At 38.9% G+C, this 16905-nt stretch overlaps 1 protein-coding gene across 1 annotated transcript; it reads left to right on the forward strand.

Moving 5' to 3' along the window:
- The first annotated feature begins 201 nt into the window (after positions 1-201).
- PTH (parathyroid hormone) lies at positions 202-9892 on the forward strand. The gene is made up of 3 exons (XM_073883029.1): positions 202-268; positions 9421-9511; positions 9631-9892. The coding sequence occupies exons 2-3, from the start codon at positions 9426-9428 to the stop codon at positions 9890-9892; spliced, it is 348 nt and encodes a 115-aa protein (XP_073739130.1). The 5' UTR covers positions 202-268; positions 9421-9425.
- Positions 9893-16905: the final 7013 nt, after the last annotated feature.

A 16905-nucleotide genomic window follows, 5' to 3' on the forward strand; every position in this document is an offset into this window, starting at 1 on the left:
CTTTAACAAATCACATTGAAGAGCAGTTCCCAGAGTTGTTGAGTTTATTTCAGTAGATGTTCAGGACACCAGCTCATATGATAATGTTGAGCATGTTTTCTCATTACTGTATGTTCAGTGCAGAAAAGAACAATATAATTTGGATGTAGAAGCCATGTTACAATGTAATTGGAGCATAAATTGTCACTGCAAGAAACCTTATTTAAGAATTCTGCAAAACAGGAAACAGTAAGAAAAAGTCGATATTCAGGGAAATATAATTAAAGAGGTATGTACTGTAAATACTTATAATTTATCTTGGACAAACACAAATACTTTTTTAGTATAAGTATGTCCCATACACTATTTTTCTCTTATCTCAGTGTACATATGCACAGGTAATTAGAAATAATTCAAATCTAACTGGGTGTCCTGTGGCATTTTTCAAATTCTTTTTTTTTAATTGTGTAAAGAACATTTAACAAGAGATCTATCCTCTTAATAAAACTTTAAGTATACAATATGTTATTATTGACTGGGGTCTTGTGTTTTTATGTGCTGAATCTGGTGACCCTAGTAATGCTACGATCTGAACTTGGGTCTTTTGACTGCACCCCTGCTGCTCTTTCCACTGTGATCTTCCCTCTAGTTGATTTCACCAACTAACCAACCGCATGAGTATGTTTGGAATTAAGTCTCACAGTGACTTTTTAAATACTTTATTGGTGCCGTAGACATCTGGAGAATTTCCCCGCAGGGAAAATACGGAATCTCATCTTCGTGCCTCTCTTCCCACCCATTAGAGCATTCTTCTGGACAGTTTGTTGAGTTAGGCAATACTGAAGATTCTCTTCATTGTTGAAAGATGAAGTCAATAGCATTCTAGGTGTAGCCTTTACAGCAGCTCTGTGATGTTTAAAGTGCACTGCATTCAGCTCGGAAAGGACACAGAAAACTCCAAACTGGAATTACGTCACTTCAACAGGATTCACGAAAACAATGTTATTATTGTTAATTATGGTTTAAATACATTTTATTTTTTATTTTTTTAAAGATTTTATTTATTTATTTGACAGAGAGAGACATAGCGAGGGAGGGAACACAAGCAGGGGGAGTGGGAGAGGGAGAAGCAGGTTTCCCGCTGAACAGGGAGCCCGATGTGAGGCTCGATCCCAGGACCCTGGGATCACGACCTGAGCTGAAGGCAGGTGCTTAATGACTGAGCCACCCAGGCGCCTCGTTAATCATGGTTTTAATCAAGACTATGTACGCAGTTGACAAAGTGTATGGATATGCATTATTCTATTTGATCCTCACAATAACTCTATGGGGGTAATTTATATTTATTTTTGTGTGGAAATTAAGGTTTTGCGATGAAATAACTTGTCCTGGGTTGTGCAGCTAGTAAGTGCCAGAGCTTGGATCTTTGCCCTCATCTTCCCTACTCAGGTCCTGAGCGTTTCCACTGCACAGTGCTGCTCGGTTGGTGTGAGAACGTACCTTCTGAGGCCACCTGTCAGTTTGTTAACTTGTGTGGGGGCCCACTCTCCAATTATATTCCGCACATTTTGTTACCGAGAATGCAAATATATGATTAGTCTTAATCTAAACTAATCTTAAACTTAATCTTAATCTAAACTAAACTAATCTGAAACTTAATCTAAACTAACTAAAAATGATTAGTTTAAATTTTACAATTCCTTGTGAAATTAGCAAATTCAGAGTGCATTTTATCCACATCCTAGCTGCCTACTGCCTCAGAATTCTTTGCACATCAGGGGCTGGCAGATCTTGGAGGCTGAGCACAGATTGGGCCCAGCTGCTCAATACACTCCACATTTATTACTGGGAACTCCTGGAGTGAGGTAGACCCTCTGGGCAGGGAACACTTTCCCTTCAGATTTAGTTTCAACACGCATTTTTTGAATGCCAATTATATGCAAAACACTTTCACATATGATAGCTCATATGAAAGCTTATAACTCAAAGGAGGGAGGGTAGTATTCTACTTTGAGATGCAGAAATTGGGATCTGAAAAGTTAAGATGCTGTAACTTAAAAAAAAAAAAAAAAAGGCCTAAATGTGAGACCTGAAAACATAAAACTAAAAGAAAACATAGGCAGTGACCTTAGCAACATATTTCTGGATATGCCTCCTCCAGCAAGGGAAACAAAAGTAGCAATAAACCATTGAAAATATACCAAAATAAAAAACTTTTGCATAGTGAAGGAAGCCATCAACAAAACAAAAAGGCAACCTACTGAATGGGAGAAGATATTTGTGAATGATATATCTGATAAGGAGTTAATACTCAAAAAATATAAAGAATTTATACAGATGAACACCAAAAAAACCCCCAAATAATCCAATTAAAAATGGGCAGAGGACCCGAATAGACATTTTTTCCAAAGAAGACAGCCAGATTGCCAAGAGACACATGAAAAATGCTAAACATCACCCAACATTATGCCAATCAAAACCACAATGAGATATCACCTCCACCAGTCAGAATGGTTAAAATCAAAAACACAAGTAGTAACAAGTGTTGGCGAGGATGTGGAGAAAAGGGAACCCTCTTACACTGTTGGTAGGAATGTAAGTTGGTACAGCCACTGTGGAAAACAGTATGGAGGTTCCTCAAAAATTAAAAATAGAATTACTGTATGATCCAGTAATTCCACTACTGGGTATTTAAAGAAATGAAAACACTGGGGCGCCTGGGTGGCTCAGTTGTTGAGCGTCTGCCTTTGGCTAAGGTCAGGATCAAGCCCCGCATCGGGTACCCTGCTCGGCGGGAAGCCTGCTTCTCCCTCTCCCACTCCCCCTACTTGTGTTCCCTCTCTCACTGTGTCTCTCTCTGTCAAATAAATAAAATCTTTAAAAAATAAAAAAATAAAAAGAAAGGAAAACACTAATTCAAAAAGATATTTGCACCCCTGTGTGTACTGCAGCATTATTTACAATAGCCATGATATGGAAGCAACCTAATTGTCCATTGATAGATGAATAGATAAAGAAGATGTGGTACACACACACACACACACACACACAAATACAAACACACACACACTCATGCATGCATATACACAATGGAATATTACTCGGCCATAAAAGAGAATGATATCTTGGGTGCCTGGGTGGCCCAGTCATTAAGTGTCTGCCTTTGGCTCAGGTCATGATCCCAGGGTCCTGGGATCGAGCCCTGCATCGGGCTCCCTGCTCCGCAGGAAGCCTGCTTCTCCCTCTCCCACTCCCCCTGCTTGTGTTCCCTCTCTCTCTGTGTCTCTCTCTGTCAAATAAATAAATAAAATCTTTAAAAAAAGAGAGAGAGAATGATATCTTGCTGTTTAGGACAAAATGAACGGACATAGAGGATATTATACTAAGTGAAATAAGTAAGAGAAAGATATATGATTTCACATATATATGGAATCTAAAAAACAGAACAAATGAATAAACAGACAGAAACTGACTCATAAATACAGAGAACAAACTGGTAGTTACCAGAGGGGCAGGGAATGGGTAAAATAGGTGAAACTGGATGAAGAAATATAAACTTCTGGGGTGCCTGGGTGGAGCAGTCGGTTAAGCGCCCAACTCTTGGTTTTGGCTCAAGTCACGATCTCAGGGTCTTGAGACTGAGCCCCATGTCGGACTCAGCACTCAGTGTGGAGTCTGCTTGAGATTCTCTCTCTCCCTCTCCCTCTGCCTCTCCCCCCTGCACTTACACTCTCTCTCAGTAAATAAATCTTTAAAAAATATATAAACTTCCAATTCTTAAAATAAATATGTCATGGAAATGAAAAATAAAGCATAGAAAATATAGTCAATAATATTCTAATAATGGTGTAGGGTGACAGATGGTGACTATACTTACCATGGTGAGCAATGCATAATGAATAGAATTGTCAAATCACTATGTTGGGCACCTGAAACTAATATAACACTGTATGTTCACTTCAATAATAAAGAAATTTTAAAAAGAACCCAGTAGCTCAATATCCCTAGAGGAGCTTAAAACAAAAGAGTAAGTCAACTGTTTAGACACCATCTAATCTGTCTGGAATCAGGAGAACTGTAGCTGGATTTCCTAGCCCTGGAAGTTTCTTCTTGATGCTAAGTCCCCAAAGCCATACTAATTCCTACTGTGCAAACAGAAGGAAAAAGTATCAGTCTAAAAGTAAACCTCCCATAATGCAAGAGGAAACACATGGCCCTTTTATCTTTCCCAAATGTGAGGAATACAGTAGATGGTCTGATCCTGGTTTCAGAGAACTTGAGAGCACTAAGAAAGGCTGAGCTTTTTAAAGCAAAAAGCTGTGCTCAGCTTTTCTGTCAATGTGACATCAGCCTCCTGTGCCCACATAGCCCCTAGCCTTCTTATTTCTTAAATGATGTCCTTCTATCTAATGACTGCAGTCCCAGACCCTGATGGTTCAGATAAACAATGTGCCAAGTCTTGGCAGCTGTATCTCTTCTTGGTGGGAAGGTCAGAAAGTCCTTTAAAAAATCTGAGAGACACAAAAATATTACTAACATGCAGGAATTTAGAAAGGACTGCAAATGCCTTCTGCAGCTTGCACCCAAGGATCTTCTATAGGATCATTGCTCATCTCGCTTCTTCTTCTACCAGCATATATTCAGTCTTCATTGCCTCCATGCCTCTGCGTATGCTGTTTGCGCTGTTCTTTTTCACCTCTGGAGGAAAACTCACTCATCCTGGAGAACATTTCAGCTTCTCAGTAAAATAGCTTCCAACAACTCTGGAAATTTAGCCACTTCCTCATCTGTGCTTGTATAAGCCTTTCTTCATATCTCTATTATAATACCTATCATATTATATTATAATTATGTGTTAAACTTGAGAGCAGAGATCATGTCTCAATCATCTAGTGCTTAACATAGCTCTTAGCTGATATAGATACTCAATGCATTTTTTGAACAAGTGAACCTTGTTTAAATTGTTTGCTTTATTTGTCTGAAAAACTAGTTTAACACTGTGGTTGTCTTTAATAAGACAGTTTATTCTTATTTACTTGCTGTAGGAGGAACACAGTAAAAGCACTAATAGCATTGCTCCTGGAAAGCTGTCAATTATGTCAAACCTACCCAAAGAAGTGGGAAAAATCTACACATTAAAATGTTAAACATGGCATGATAATAATGACGAAAATGTGTTTATAAAATCATTTGCATTTCCAATTCTCCTTCCTCTCAACAGTATATAACCAAAAAATGGTACACAAACATCACGTGTAGACTTTGCATCAGAAGAGGTCTTCAAAAAGACCAAATAATAGATTTTTTTTACAGATTTTTTTTCCTAGTTCAAACCTCTGCTATGTATGAATCTCTATACTGACAAATGCTCATGAAGCTTCTACTTGAACACTTGCAGTGTAGGAGAACTCACTACCTAAGAAGGTACCTGATTCCTTCTTTTCTTTGTGTGGAGATCAATGAAGGGCTTGAACTCATGACCCTAAGATCAAGAGTCAGATGCTTAACCAACTGAGCCCCCTAGGCACCCCTTGATTCCTTATTTTAATAGTTAAAATGTCCAAGTTCAACTCAAATCTGCCTTCTTGTAATCTTTAACCATTAAACTCAGTCCTTTCTTCCTTAAACCACAGTAAATATTCCTTCCTTGTGATAGTGCCATCAAAAATTAAAAGCAGCAGGACGCCTGGGTGGCTCAGTCAGTTAAACGGCTGCCTTCGGCTCAGGTCATGACCCCAGGGTCCTGGGATCGAGTCCCACATCGCGCTCCTTGCTCAGCGGGGAGCCTGCTTCTCCCTCTGCCTCTCCCCCTGCTTGTGCTCTGTCTCTCTCTGACAAATAAATAAAATCTTTAAAAAAAAAAATTAAAAGCAGCTATTTACGGTCACCCCAAGTCTTTTTTTTTAAGATTTTATTTATTTATTCATGAAAGACAGAGAGAGAGAGAGAGAGAGACAGGCAGAGGGAGAAGGAGGCTCCCAAGGAGCAGGGAGCCCGATGCGGGACTCGATCCCAGGACCCTGGGATCATGACCTGAGCCAAAGGCAGATGCTTAACCATCTGAGCCACCCAGGTGCCCAGGTCACCCCAAGTCTTTTCCAGACTTTTCCAGTTTCATTCAACTGCTTCTCATATGTCAGGTCTTCCAACATTTTCAGCAATGTGGTTCATATCCTCTAGTCACGTTGTAGTTTGTCTGTAGCACTTCTGAGAGGGAGTCTGGACATACACTCTAGATGAGGTTTGCCCAGCGAAGAGGATTAATACATATCGCTCATTCTAGACTCTGTATAGGTACTGTCCAAACTTGAACTGGCTTGTACTTGGTGTAGAGTCAAACTTTGGCAATGGTTAGCAGGAAAGGGCATAACCTGCAACCTGGATAGGAGCAGACCTAAGAAAATGAATCCAGTGCTGGGACTTCAGTCGGGAGGCTGCAAAAGGCTAGGCCAATTAACGACTGGAATGCAAAGAAGAGCTACATTTCTAGGGAGACACTGAGATAGTAAGAATCAGAATGGCTCTGGAGTCATAAAGACTTTTGTTGAACTCCGTCTTCTCCACTTTCCAATCCTTAGTTTTCCTCATGTGAAAGTTGGGCTAATAACAGTATTTACTTTAAAGGATGGCGATGAAGACTTACTTCATGGGATAATACACATGAAGTCTGGCAGATAGTGCTTAGCAAGTGTTTTCCTTGCAAATTAAAATATATAAATGAAATTTAAGTTAAATGAATTTTAAAGTAATTTCACATTTAAAGCTTTAAAATTAATTACATACAAAGCATTTTCTCAAAATATTTTTAACACTTTAAGAAAAGCACTATATCTATTTTTTTTTTTGGAAAGATGACCAGGAATAATATGGATTGATTGAAAATGGCTTATAAAGTAAGAATAACATAATGATGGGGTGCCTGGGTGGCTCAGTTGGCTGAGCGGCTGCCTTCAGCTCAGGTCATGATCCCAGGGCCCTGGGATCGAGTCCCGCATTGGGCTACCTGCTTCTCCCTCTCCCTCTGCCTGCTGTTCTCCCTGCTTGTGCTCTCTCTCTCTCTCTCTGTCAAATAATAAATAAAATCTTAAAAAAAAGAATAACATAATGTGATTCTTTATAATCCTCGCAATAATTATACCAATAGTGTGGCTCTAACCAATACACTTATTTTCAGATTTTACTTTCGTACAATAACTTTACCATTAACCTTTGAAATCAGTCTTTCTTATATTATAAATTCATTAATCCAGTCAGAATTATAATTCGATATTTGTTAGAAATCTTTGCATAAACTCTTTTTCCTGGCCCACGTTGTTTTCCTTGTAATATCCAATTATTTAAAATGTGAGAGGGATGGGCACCGCCCAATGAGGGTGTGTGTGTGACTTTGAACCTATAGTTACAATCCAGAGAACTGGGAGTGACATTATCTGTGACAATAAAAAAGCTTCTCTTGGTGAGTGGAATACCTGTATATAAAAGTCACACTTGAGGGTCTACGGTTCATCGGCCTTCACAAGTTGATTCAACTTCGAGAAAGCATCAGCTGCCAATACACCTGAAAGATCTTGTCACAAGACATAGTGTGGTGAGTAATCTTTAGTTTCTCTTTTAAATTTTACTTGAGATTTTTTTTCATAATTGAGCAATTATATAATGTGTACTATTTTCTATAAAAATGCTGTCAAGGTAAATTATTAAGGGACAGTTTGAATTCTGTTTAATATATAATGCCACAGTACAAAATAAATTTATGCTGCTAAAATGCTCTTAATCATAACTTTTTTGATTCAGGTCTTTCAAGATGCCTTGCTTTTTCTAAATTCATCTGAAATTAAACAAAAATAATTAAAATTTGGCATGATATGCTCTGAAATTTTGAAATAGAACAGCCTAGTAAAGAATGAGTAATTCTGATTTAAATAACCAATACAAATATTAAGTTGTGTTGAAATTCGTTTGTCCTTCAGGATATCTTTATCTAAACTGTTTGTTTTATAACTCATAGAAAGCTCAAATCTATGTATTATAGTTGGAAAAATGCAGTTTTACTGCTGGATAATCCCTTTACATAAAGCCTTTCCAAATTTGCTATTTTGAAAACTGTACGTGAATTTTAAGCGTGTTTTACAACTGCTCTTTTGCTTTTTCATGGCATTCTTATACGAAGCTCTTCTCTCTATTAAGAACAAGGAAGCCAAGGAGAGATGTCTTAAGTTACTAGGTGAACGTGACAAAGCCAGGACTAGATAGCAATGTTCCTATCCTCTAGCTATAGTGCCTCTTCCTGGCATAAACCAACACTAAAGAATCTTCATTTGTAACTCCATCAATAGCTTTATATTACAGAGTGAAAATAAACATAGTAGATTATAATGTTTCTAATGTGACTTCTAAATGACGCTATTTCCCTTTAAAATATGAGTACACAGACCTCCTATGTATGTTAAAATAGAGAACGTCAAGCATTAAGAAAAAGCACTTCTGTAATAATAGGCTTTGCAATTACTGAAATGCAGATTAAGGTAAGACTATTCTATTTTGAGATGAAAGCCTTACGAGCAAAAGAGGAAAGTGCTAAAAATTATACTCAAACAAGACTGTTAATAAAATTAGTTGAGTAAGACAGACAAGCATTCCATATGGAGTCAGGGCTCTATATCTGTAAACAAGTAATTAAGTAGATGACTTTAAAATACTTTCACACATTCTTTTTAATGATAGGGGTGTGCATTAATTCATTAAAAATCTCTAAATCAGACCCCATTAAGTTTGTATTTATGGTTATTATTGCAGTGCCTGAAATGAAGTTAACTTATGAAAAAAGAAATTTGCTAAGTAAATAAACAGTATTAGTAATTTACGTGGTTACAAGGGCACCTGGGTGGCTCAGTAGGTTAAGCATCTGCCTTTGGCTCAGGTCATGATCCCAGGGTCCTGGGATCAAGCCCCGCATCAGGCTCTTTGCTCAGCGGGGAGCCTACTTCTCCCTCTCCCTCTGCTGTTCCCCCTACTTGTACACTCTTTGTCAAATAAATAAATAAAACCTTTAAAGAGAAAGAGAGCCATCTTCAAGCAAATTATAAGCACTTAATCATAACCAACATAAAATGTGGGAGGAAATTCTAAAAAGGAAGCCTTTCCATTCTTCATGTGGCTTAAAATTCATGTATTAAAACTTGCCCAAAATTCTCAAAAAGATACTTAAGAAAGCAAACTAATCTATCTGATTCCTAAATCAAATTATGTGTGTATAAAATATATACAAATATATACTAATGTATCTGTAAAATAAAGTCTTTCATGAAAACCAATTCAATTAGTTGTTGTAACACTCTCTGCACAGTTGTATGGTTGTAATGATACCTACTATAAATTTAATTGTACATTTTGGCATATTAAAAATATTTTTAAATACTTTCTTTTTGCTTTTCCTTTTAGTGAAGATGCTGTCTGCAAAAGACATGGTTAAAGTAATGATTGTCATGTTTGCAATTTGTTTTCTTGCAAAATCAGATGGGAAACCTGTTAAGTAAGTATTGTAACCTCTTCTGCATGGTGAGAGAATGGGAATTGGCTTTCTGAGGTTGGCTTTATGATCTGGAAGAGGAGAGCTAATGGAGTGATCCTCCCTCTTTCTGTTCCCTCCAGGAAGAGATCTGTGAGTGAGATACAGTTTATGCATAACCTGGGCAAACACCTGAGCTCCATGGAGAGGGTGGAATGGCTTCGGAAGAAGCTGCAGGATGTGCACAACTTTGTTGCCCTTGGAGCTCCGATAGTGCACAGAGATGGTGGGTCCCAGAGGCCCCGGAAGAAGGAAGACAATGTCCTGGTTGAGAACCATCAGAAAAGTCTCGGAGAAGCTGACAAAGCTGATGTGGATGTATTAACTAAAGCTAAATCCCAGTGATGACAGATATATCAGAGCACTGCTATAAACAGCACTGGGCAACAATATTACATGCTGCTAACATTTTCAAGCTCTTAAGATTAATAAACACCAAAATTTACATCTAATCCATTGCTAGCCCTGATAGCTGACATTTTAATTAATTATTTTGATTCTACTTTAATTCATTTAAGAGCTCTTTTAAGTATTCTATTTCTATTGTTTATTCTTTTTAAACTATGTTTTTGCATAATTTATAAAAGAATAAAATTGCCCTTTTAACCTCTCTCCCATCTTATGATGCAAAATAAAAAATTTAATGATCATGATTTTAAATAAATGAAGTTGAGTATTTCTCACTTGTTATAAGAATGCTTTCTGGGGTTATGAGTAATACCAAAATGTTTAAATTGATCTTGAGTCGAAGAATAATGCAAGATGATTTTTTAATCATGTGTCTCGCATTCCCATATTTTGACATCCTTTTAATACTACCAAAGTACTAGGTCCTCAAATCCCCACTAGCTAGATACTATTGTCTTCATTTCAGGAAAGGAAATGCTCAGCAAGGAAAGGCAGAAAGTGGTCCAAAACTTGAAAAAGCATTTGTCTACACAGTAGTCTGAATCCCAAATTTCAAAGAACAGAATTTTTGTATTTATTAGAATAGAATTTCATTCACTTGTCATTTGACAAATATCGATTTACTGTCCTTTATTTGTCATGTACTGTATTAGACACTGGACATATACTGGTAAGCAAAATGGACACTGTTCCTATCTTAATGGGGCCTACAATTTAGTAGGAAAGACAGACATTAATTCATTCTTAGTTTTGATAAACACTATGAAAGAAAAGTACAAGATACTCCAGAAGTGTATAACACAGAGCCTTGTTCTATTTAGATCAATGCTATCCAAAAGAACTTTCTGTGATGATGGGAATGTTCTAGATTCTGTGCTGTCCAATACAGTGTCTACATGTGCAATTAAAATGTGCCTTGTGTGGGGCCTTGGCTGTCTTAGTAAAGCACGTGACTCTTGATCTCAGGGTTATGAGTTTGAGCCCCACATTGGGTGGACAGATTACTAATAAAAATAAATACACTTTAAAAAATGTTTTTAAAAAAATAAAGTATGCCTTGTGTCACCGAGGACTAAGACCCCATCCTGGCCTCAAAGAGTTCACGTTCGAATGAGGAAGACAGAGATGTCAGCAAGTACTTACAATATTACATGTGAAATGCACAACACAGTGATACACAGAGAAGGGAACAGATCTTCCCGATGTAGGGAATAACTGAGATGGGACTGAAATGGCAAGTAAATTTTGCAAAATGTAGAGGAATATTAACAAATGTCAGGCATCCTGGTGGAATCCATCAGGCTTTGGTTGAAACGCAGAGAACAAAATCTACTTCAGTTAGTTTAAATGGAAAGGGATTCATTACACAATCATTGAGAATGCTGATGAAAATAGACTCTTTTTTAAACTTGGAGGAAAAACTCACAAAGTCACCAAGAGAGTTGTTCTCTTCTAATATCAGCAGTTGACTGATATTATCCTGAGACTGCCCTGATCAGGAGGCAGCTGCTTCCTACTGCTATTCCAGAAACAAACTGTACCTGCTATGACCAACCCCAGAGGAAACAGATGGCAAGCACTTTTCTTCTTGACATCTAGTGTGCCTTGTTGCTGGAATCTGCTAGCACTAGCACAACAAAATCAGCCCCCTCTGCCCCCAACAACAGTACTTGCCAGCAGAAAGGGAGAAGTAGAAGAATCACCTTACTTAGGTCTGCCCAACCTCAAAGGAGTGCATACGATTGACCGAACCTAAATTTCTTCTAGAACCTTAGCTGCAGAGGTGTCTGGGGAATGTAGTTTTCAACTTTCCTGCCTACCGTCTAATACAAGAATAAGCACTAGAAGGTGGTGTGGACGGTGCCTCTAGCTCCTTGGTAGTGTCAAGCCTCACTGATACTCTTTTTTTTTTTTTTAAGTGCCTTGTGTGGGGCCCTCAGCCAGGGCCCCACACAAGGCACTCCATGCTGGGCGTGGAGCCCAATGTGGGGCTCAAACTCAAAACCCTGAGATCAAGACCTGAGCTGAGACCAAGAGTCAGTCGCTTAACTAACTGAGCAACCCAGGTGCCCTCTCAGTGAGTATTCTTGAATATGTCCCCTTAAGGAACTGTGTGAGAATTTCCTTGGGATATTTACCCAAGGGCAGAATCCTGATACATAAACAAGCTTCTCAAGACTGCCTATAAATTACATGTACAGTTTCTAGTCACACTAGAAGAATGAGGCATTTCTGCCTATTTCCACCTACAATTGGAAGTATATGCATTTATAAAAAGTTTTGTCCCATTGATGGTAAGTGGTAACTTATTGTTTTTTGGTTTTTTAAAAATTTTATTGTTATGTTAATCACCATACATTACATCATTAGTTTTTGATGTAGTGTTCCATGATTCATTGTTTGTGCGTAACACCCAGTGCTCCATGTAGAATGTGCCATCTCCAATACCACCAACAGGCTAACCCATCCTCCCAACCCCCTCCCCTCTAGAACCCTCAGTTTGTTTTTCAGAATCCATCATCTCTCATGGTTCGTCTCCCCCTCCGATTTCCCCCCCTTCATTCTTCCCCTCCTGCTATCGTCTACTTTTTTTTTTCCTTAACATATATTGCATTATTTGTTTCAGAAGTACAGATCTGTGATTCAACAGTCTTGCACAAATCACAGCGCTCACCATAGCACATACCCTCCCCAATGTCTATCACCCAGCCACCCCATCCCTCCCACCTACCCCACTCCAGCAACCCTCAGTTTGTTTCCTGAGATTAAGAATTCCTCATATCAGCGATGTCATATGATACATGTCTTTCTCTGATTGACTTATTTCACTCAGCATAACACCCTCCAATTCCATCCACGTCATTGCAAATGGCAAGGTCTCATTCCTTTTGATGGCTGCATAATATTCCATTGTATATATATACCACATCTTCTTTATCCATTCATCTGTCCATGAACATCTTGGCTCTTTCCACAGTTTGGCTATTGTGGACGTTGCTGCTATAAACATTGGGGTGCACGTACTCCCTTCGGATCCCTACATTTGTAGTTAACTTATTGTTTTAATTTGCCTATCTCTGATTACTAGTGAGACTGAACTTCTCTCTACATGTTGGCCCCTTGGGCCTCCCTGTCTGTGTACTTTTTTTTATATCCTTTGCCAATTTTTTTAAAGATTTTATTCATTTATTTGACAGAGAGAGACACAGTGAGAGAGGGAACACAAGCAGGAGGAGTGGGAGAGGGAGAAGCAGGCCCCCAGTGGAGCAGGGAGCCCGATGTGGGGCTCAATCCCAGGTCCCTGGGATCATGACCCGAGCCAAAGGCAGACGCCTAACAACTGAGCCACACAGGCACCCTCTTTTGCCAATTTTTAATTCGTTTTCTGGCCCTGTTAATTTTGAGTTCTTTGCATATTCTAATACAAATTCCTTGTTGGTTTTCAATGTCATAAATATTTCCTCCCAGTGTATCATGTATTTACTAACTCTATGCTTAATTTTGATGGACACAAATATACCAATTTTTCACTTACTGTTTGTGTTTTGGAGTCTTATTGAAGAAGTCTTTCCCCAATCCTAGGTCACAAAGTTATCTCTTACATCCGCATTAGAGGTTTACCTTTCACTTTTAAGTATTTATTGTTCTGGAGTCTAACTTTGTGTATGACAAAATGTTATGTTGCAACTTTATTATTATGGACAGTGTTCCAAATGCCATCTATCAAACAATTTTTATTTCCCCATAGCTTTGTAGATAATTTTAAAAATCATATCTTAAGTTCCCATGTAAATATGGGTTTGTTTGTTTGTTTGTTTATTACTCTTAGGGAGTGAAAAATTGCTTTACTATGCTCTTTGAATCAACTTTCAGTCCCTGAAAGGTCAGTCTCAGATGGGGGCCCACAAGTCACTCTTCCCTGACTTTGTCTTATCCCTTAACTTAATCCTTGGATATTGTGTCCCTCTGAATGTCTCTAGCCCTATCATTCTCCTCCCCATGTGGCCCATACACAGGAAATCTTCTTTCCCAAGTCTTCAGGGATTGGGCCTGTGAGTATCCAACACAGACTATACAGAACTCTACAGAAACAAGTTCTTGGTTCCGTTTTAAAGTAGCAGTTCATGGAGGTGGCCCCTCCAAGGACATGCTGGAGAAAGAAACAGCCTGCCCTTAAACTGGGCCTGTTGGGTCTAGTTCAACTTCATCCCAAGCAAAGCCCAGTATTTAGAATAGTCAGGGTTTTTTTTAAAAGATTTTATTTATTTATTTGACAGAGAGAGAGAGAGAGAGAGAGCACAAGCAGGGGAAGCCCGATGTGGGACTGGATCCCAGGACCCCAGGATCATGACCTAAACCGAAGGCAGTTGCTTAACCGACTGAGCCACCCAGGCGCCCGAATAGTCAGGTTTTAAAATCAATGATTAATTTTTGCAATTCTTATCCTAAAGCTTCCTTTTCAGTAAAACAAATTGAATAGTTTTCTCAACCATATAAACTCCTGCTACTAACAGAAGAGCTCAGGAGTGTATGATCTATCAGTTTCATTCTACATGGTCTTCTTTTTAGACAGGGATCATGTCTCCTTGAGAGGACTGTGGCCAAATTGCAACATCTGTAGCTTCCTTGGCATAGATCTTCATGGGTTGTACATTCTCACAGTCTCTTAGGATCCCAGGTCAGAAAAGTGGATGAAGAAGTTCTGAGGAAGATATATTTATGAAGGCACGTACATGGAAACTGTAAGTGGCACTGAAAAATGAAATGGCTTTCAGGTTACAATCCAGGAAATTCCCCACCTCTGCAAGTTTGGGTTCATGTGGAGAACAGTCTCAGTGTCTGTGTTGGCAGTGGCTTCATGTCCCTGCTTGAGGCTCACAACCCAGAACCCCAGATCTGAGGATACCAGGAAAGACCCTTCATAATAAGCAGATGCCCTGCAAACACCCACAGCCCATTCCAGTGTTTCTCCAACTTCTACCTCCCAGTAGTGGCAGCCAGAGGTGAAGCAGGAGGACCCCAGGACACAAACAGCAGAGATGAATGTTTTGGCACTCTGGTGGTCTCATCTGGATCTACCTAACTCCCATATTCGGCAGGTCTTTAAGAGAATATGAGGAATCACTGGCTGTGGCTAGATCCAGAATCATATTCACAGAGAATCTCAGCATCCAGCACCACCTGCTTATCAGAGGCATCATCACTTTGATTTCAGCCACCAGTTTCCCCAGGGCCATGTTGGTCTGGATTCTCCGGATCCAAGAGATGTCAGGACACTGGGGCCAAGTGAAAAGGCTGTCCTGATTCTCCCTCTCCAAATGCTTGAAGCAGGTGAAGCCGAAGTGCTCTTTGCTGAATGTCAGATAGGCATCTTGGAACACAGGGCATGATGATGGAACATGTTGATTCTTTTCTGAGTTTTTCATGGCCCCCATTTCAATGTGGCTGTGTTCGGTTTTGTGTTTCTCTGGGGTATTGCAACTTCTTAACTGGAATACAGACTTCTCATAAAGACATTTTGCTCTGGGGGTGCCTGGGTGGCTCAGTGGGTTAAGCGTCTGCCTTTGGTTCAGGTCATAATCCCGGGGTCCTGGGATCGAGCCCCACATCAGGCCCCTTGCTCAGCAGGAAGCCTGCTTCTCCCTCTACTGCTCCCCCTGCTTGTGCTCTCTCCGTCAAATAAATAAATAAAATCTTAAAAAAAAAACTTTGAAAAAAAAAATTTTGCTCTGTATATCATGGTTAAATCAGTGTTTCTGTGAAGGGATGAGGGCTGAGGACTTTCTATTCCACCATCTTGCTGATGTCATTAACATAGGCTTATTTTTGAGCTCTGTTCATTCTATTCTATTGATGTATTTGTTTATTCCTGCAATATAAAGTACACAAACACTCATCTTCTTTATTTTATTTTATTTTTTAAAAGATTTTATTTATTTATTTGAGAGAGAGAATGAGATAGAGAGAGAGCATGAGAGGGGAAAGGGTCAGAGGGAGAAGCAGACTCCCTGCTGAGCCGGGAGCCCGATGCGGGACTCGATCCCGGGACTCCAGGATCATGACCTGAGCCGAAGGCAGTCGCTTAACCAACTGAGCCACCTAGGCGCCCTCATCTTCTTTATAGACCTGTATTCTACCATACAAATTTTAGAAGCTTGTTGAGTTCTTTTCTAAAAAAATACAGCTCCAATTTTGATTGAGATCATACTAAAATTATACATTAATTTTAGGAAGGATTGTTATCTTTATTATATCATCCTATCATCAATATAGTAAGATTCTTCTTCATCTATTCTGATTTCTTTTTATGACAAATAGAGTCTATAGACATTTTCTCTGAAAAAATCTTATGTATCCTTCGTTAATTGCTAAATACTATATAGTTTTGTAGCTATTGTGAAAGATATCTATGTTTTCATTACACTTACTAGTTGGTTATTTTTGGTGTAGAGGAACATTATTCATTTTCATAATTTTATCTTATATATAACAACCCTCCTGAACTGTCTTATTAATTCTAATGGTTTGTCTCTTGATTACATTTGATTTTCTATGTAGATGATCGTATAATTTCAAAAAATAACACTTATTTCTCTTCTTCATCTGGTTACTCATGTCTTTTTTCTTTTTCATTCCTTACAGTATTATCCAGTCCCTCTAATACCATGTTAATGAATGATAATAGTAGGCGTCCTTATTGTTTTCTTTTTTTAGTGATTTATTTATTTGTTTGAGAGAGAGAGCGAGCACACTCAAGGGGAAGGGTAGAGGGAGAGGGAAAGGGAGAGAAGCAGACTCCTAGCTGAGTGTAGAGCTCGACATGGGGCTCTATCCCACGACCATGAGATCATGACCACAGCCAGAACCAAAAGTTGAAAGCTTAACCAACTGAGCCACCCAGGTGCCCTCCCTATTGTGTTCTTGACTTTAGTGGGAGTGTCTTTAATTTC

The sequence above is a fragment of the Callorhinus ursinus genome, unplaced genomic scaffold (genome assembly GCF_003265705.2).
Source record: "Callorhinus ursinus isolate GAN/ISIS: 27379988/994484 unplaced genomic scaffold, GSC_fseal_2.0 scaffold49, whole genome shotgun sequence".
Taxonomy (NCBI): Eukaryota; Metazoa; Chordata; class Mammalia; order Carnivora; family Otariidae; genus Callorhinus; species Callorhinus ursinus.

Bases quoted from the DNA above. Each gene is read 5' to 3' on its own strand.
- PTH (XM_073883029.1), top strand. From the start codon at position 9,426: ATGCTGTCTGCAAAAGACATGGTTAAAGTAATGATTGTCATGTTTGCA. The intron at 9,512-9,630 runs GTAAGTATTGTA...TGTTCCCTCCAG, and splicing joins TCAGATGGGAAACCTGTTAA to GAAGAGATCTGTGAGTGAGA.